Source organism: Pezoporus flaviventris, unplaced genomic scaffold (genome assembly GCF_033815535.1).
Source record: "Pezoporus flaviventris isolate CSIRO_AGI_PZ_B2104156 unplaced genomic scaffold, CSIRO_AGI_Pfla_v1 ptg000096l, whole genome shotgun sequence".
Taxonomy (NCBI): Eukaryota; Metazoa; Chordata; class Aves; order Psittaciformes; family Psittacidae; genus Pezoporus; species Pezoporus flaviventris.
Window position 1 is genome coordinate 3,248,907 of NW_026892644.1, and position 4,933 is coordinate 3,253,839.

At 46.9% G+C, this 4,933-nt stretch overlaps 1 protein-coding gene across 1 annotated transcript; it reads right to left on the reverse strand.

The window, feature by feature from the left end:
- Positions 1 to 486: 486 nt before the first annotated feature.
- Positions 487 to 4,933, reverse strand: KCNA1 (potassium voltage-gated channel subfamily A member 1). The gene is made up of 2 exons (XM_061476328.1): positions 4,579 to 4,933; positions 487 to 4,464 (listed from the first exon to the last, which is right to left on the reverse strand). Exon 2 carries the CDS (start codon positions 3,073 to 3,075, stop codon positions 1,600 to 1,602), a length of 1,476 nt encoding a protein of 491 aa, XP_061332312.1. The 5' UTR covers positions 3,076 to 4,464; positions 4,579 to 4,933; the 3' UTR covers positions 487 to 1,599.

Consider the following 4,933-nt stretch of genomic DNA (forward strand, 5'->3'; position numbering starts at 1 on the left):
TTTAACCCTTTCCTTTGCTATCTCTGACCAGCTCAGTTCCTGGAGGCACTTTCAGCAATTCAGGGGATGTAAGATAAAGGCACTGCGCAACTACTTATATCAATCTGTTGAGTCTCTTCGGTGAGTTTTAGGGGAATACAAAATAGTCTCAATTAATGACTGCAAAAGAAACCGGCTGCTGCAATTTGGATGCATATAATAAATAAGTTTCATTTACATTCTGAGAATGCACCAAAAAGCATGCATCTGCACCTTTCAGCTATAAAGGATACTAGGTTTTAGGTGTTGCTATAGATAACTTGACTTAATTTTACATATAGCTTTCCCTTTAAGGGATGGGATATCTTCCTTTCCGACAACGCCTGGACAAAAGCCAACACGTTTCCCTGAGCAATGCAGGAAAACAATCAAGTTTCTCTAATCAGTTCATTTAGGCCTTCAGTCTATCAAGCACTTTTTTTTGTTGTTTTTTATTGTTATTATTAGTTATTGTTATTATTATTATTGAACTCATGCATTAATTAATTCAAGTTACACCTTAATCAAATAGGCCATAATACTGAATATTTGAACATGCTTTGATCTCCAAAAGTTATTGTTCCCATTTGACTAACATATGCACTTAAATACAGTACTTTAAATTACTAGTCAACGATTTAATAAATTAAGGAGTGCACTTCTGGTGAATGCAAATCAAAAAGAAAAGGAAAACAAGGAAAAAAATGAAAGAAAAAAGAGAGATAAAGGACCTATTTTTAGGAGATTCAGTTCAAACGAAAGCTTATCCGCTATTGTCTGAGGTAACGTTTCAAGCATGCTATTATAAAATAAATAGTATCAAATTCAAACATGCTTTTATTAAACTCCATTGTGCTATCTTGCAACAGAGGGGCTTAAAGTTTTGTATCCAGTTCTGGACAGGGAAAAGGAAAAGTATGTTTAAATCATCTGCATGTAAGAGAACTTAGCAGCATTGCAGATGTTTTGTCTTCAGTTTTGTTTGTTATTTTCCTTTTAGAATAGTTCTTCTATGGAGAGCAAAAGAGACCAGGCTTAAGTACGTTTGTAATAAGGTAGACTGGAAGTATGTAATCATTCACACAGGGGGCAGAAGGAAGATTTGCACTCCTTCATAAAAACCATGGCAAATGATTGATGCAGGTTTTTGCTAATCTTTTTTTCGTTATCTGATGCACTTTCTTGCAACTGTGCAGTTTTGCAGAATATTTTCACTGGAATCCATGCATATGCTTTATAGCTCTAAAAACTGTCTTGCTTAGTTTAAGTTAACTGTATCAAACAAAAAAATAAAAGGAGGTGGGAGAGGAAAAGTTTAGGTCTAGCATCATACAGCTTAAAACTAAACTAGTTCAAATGGTTACCATTTACCAGGTGGAAAATGTTTTTTAAAAATAAACAAAATCTTATCTTTCATGGATCCTGGAAGCTTCTTTATCGCTGAGCAAATATTCGCAATGCAACAATGCATTTACGAGGTAAATAAAGCATTCAAAGACTATCAGTAAAGCATCTACAAAGTGTGACTGTGTCACTAAAGTCTTCAAGCTGTGAATGGGGATTTGGTTGGGTTTTTTTTGTTTACACATCAGTCAGCAGCTTGCTTTTATTAACGCAGTTTTGGTTGGCTACAGTGCAGTTGCCAGTTCTGAGATTAGCCTCTCTAAAATTGTCTATGCTATTATTCATATCCTCTTCGATTTCCATGTACTCAGATTTGCTGATTGTGGAAGAGCTGCGGCGACTGAGATCACTGTCAGATGCTAAATTAGGGGAGCTAACGTGAAGTAACTGAGCCTGTTCTTCCCCTTCTGTTTCTCGGTGGTAGAAGTAGTTGAAGTTGGACACGATGACAGGTACGGGCAGGGCAATTGTCAGCACACCAGCGATGGCACACAAGGAGCCTACGATTTTGCCTCCAATTGTCACAGGGTACATGTCACCATAGCCCACAGTGGTCATGGATACCACCGCCCACCAGAAAGCATCAGGGATGCTGGAGAAATGAGACTCAGGTTCTTCAGCCTCAGCAAAATATACCGCACTAGAGAACAAAATCACCCCAATGAAGAGGAAGAAGATCAGCAAACCTAGCTCTCTCATACTTGCTTTGAGGGTTTGTCCCAAAATCTGGAGACCCTTAGAGTGTCGGGAGAGTTTGAGGATTCGAAAGACTCTTACCAGTCTGATGACTCTCAGGATGGCCAAGGAGGTGGCCTGCTCTCCTTTCTGAGTCCCCTCCTGCTCAGCCATCTCGGTGCCCAGGGTGATGAAGTAAGGGATAATGGCCACAATGTCAATGAAGTTCATGATATTCTTGAAGAATTCAGTTTTGCTGGGGCAAGCAAAGAAGCGCACTACCAGCTCAAAGGAGAACCAGATGATGCACAGGGTCTCCACAACAAAGAAGGGATCTGTGAAGATGTTGGATTTGTAGACCTGGGTGGTGTTGTCAGTGCGATGCACTGTGTATTCCTTGTCTTCTTTTAGCTCAGGTAATGTCTCTAGGCAGAAGATCACGATGGAGATGAGGATCACCATGACAGAGACTATTGCAATGACCCTTGCCGGCCCAGAACTCTCTGGGTATTCAAAGAGGAGCCATACTTGACGCTGGTACTCCCCCTCCGGCAAGGGTCTCTCCTCGTCTTTGATGAATCCTTCATCTTCCCTGAATTTCTCCATGGCCTCCTCACCCAACTCATAAAATTTGATCTCCTCAGAGAACATGTCCAAGGGCACATTGACCGGCCGGCGGAGCCGCCCCCCAGATTGGTAGTAGTAGAGGATGGCATCAAAGCTGGGCCGATTCCGGTCAAAGAAGTACTCATTGCGCAAGGGGTCAAAGTACCGCATGCGCTTCTTGGGGTTGCCCAGCAAAGTGTTGGGGAACTGGGCTAAAGTCTTCAGCTGCGTCTCAAAGCGTAGTCCAGCAATGTTTATCACTACGCGCTCACAACACTCATGGTCATCGTGGGCAGCGGGCTGGTAGCTATCCTGGGGGTGGCCAGGTAGCGCAGAAGTCTCATCCATGTTCTCTCCAGCCATCACGGTCATGGTGGCACACAGGAAAGGGGACCCAGGGGCAGGGGAGGAGAAGGGAGGGAATCGGGACTAGAGAGTGGGGAGGAGGATGGAGGAGAGCAGAGAGCCTCCCAGGACAGTTCAGGGGAGGAGCTGGGGGGAGGCTCAGAGTCTGCAGCAAGGGATGATGAGTCGGGATGGAGAGCTTGAGGAAGGGATGGATGAGAAGCCTAAAAGATGGAAAAAGCCAAAAGGGGAAAGGAGAGGTGGGACGAAGGGAGAGGCATCAGGGATGATGGGAGGGTGAAGAAAGAGGGAAGAAGTACCTTTAGGGGGGGAAGAGGGCAGGTAAGGTGAGGGGTCCTGTACCCCAAAGCCGGGAGGCTGAAGGTCTATGGAGTGCACCCCCAGGCTGAGGTCCCCTCCCCAGCCGTCTCCTTTTGCCTTTAACTCGATCCGTCCACTTTTCTTGCTGACTGGACCATCTCTGCAGCTGCTGTCACGAAGTTACCACACACACACACACACACACACATACACACAAATAAATAAATAAATAAATAAATAAATAAATCACGGGGCTGCTGGGAGGTGAGTCCTTGCAATGCCAACTCAGCAAATTTCCATCGCCTGCCCCCCCACACTGCCCCGGTCCTCTCCTCTTATGTGCTGGAAAGGGAGTGATGGAGATACCCTGCTTTTGAAGGCATAAATCTCACTTGCAGGATGGAGGCTGACAGGGAGGAGAGAAACATAATAAACCAGCCCCCAAACCCCACCACACACACACTCTCAGGCGCAACGGATTGGCTTTCACACCAGAAAGAGCATCCCGCTCTGCCCACTACGGCAGCACATGCGGAACCCCTACGCGTTCCCACGCACCCCCAGACATGCACCGTGGCCTCCAAGGCAGGAAGGGGCCGATGTGGAACCTGCGGTGCCCTAAGCACATCAGGAGGGCTTCTTAGGCAACTTCAGTGGGGTCGACTCCTGCGATAAGTCTCCTGACCGCCACACTCCCCACTTCACAGACAGTGGAGACTCAGCTGAGCACTGACAACTTCATCACACCAATCGGGGGAATAAGGGGAGGGGGAGCAAACCATCTCCTCTCTTGCTTTACAGCAGCTAAACACAAGTGAGAGAGAGACGAGGGGAGGGAGATCTACAAGCCAGACCCAAACTGTTCAAAATAGAGTCCAGCCACGAGGAGGGGAGAAGGGGATTTCCTTACCTGTTCCTAGTGCGATGCGTTGGTTAGGGGTAGGAGCCAGTGCCGGAATGCGTCAAGTCGCCTTGCAGCAGCATCCAAAAAAACCAAACCAAAACACAACCCGCAGCGGCAAACTCAACCCTCCTCCTCTTCTTGTGCCCCTCTTAATAATACAGCGATCGCTTTACAGGGCTGCCTGCGAGACACTGAAATATTCATACACTGTCTTAGGCTGCACCAAGGGCGAGTGGGTTTAATTAGTTTTCTGCCGAGAACCGCAGTGGGGGGTGGGGGAGTTGGTTTAAAAGAGTGCAAAGTACCTTTGTCAAAAGGCTTGAGTTAGTAAATAAAATCAAGGAGTCCTAGATAGCAGCTGGCTCTCCTGCTCTCTTCCCCTAAGGTAGCTGGAAGAGGAGCCGGGCACTGGGCAGCGGCCGCTGGAGAGATGTGAGAGATCCGCAGTCCTGCAGCCGCATCCCCGGAGTCAGTCTTGGCTCGTCCCGGCAGCAGCAGCAGCAGCAGGAGGCAGAAGCTGGACGCGTGTGGCAGGAGCGAGAGGGCTGCTGAATGCATGAGAGCAAGGAGCAAACTCGAGCCATTTCTTGACGCTGCAGTATCAGCAGAAACCTGAGAGCTGTTTGGTGCAGCTCGGGGAGCGGAGGGCGGGGGGACGGG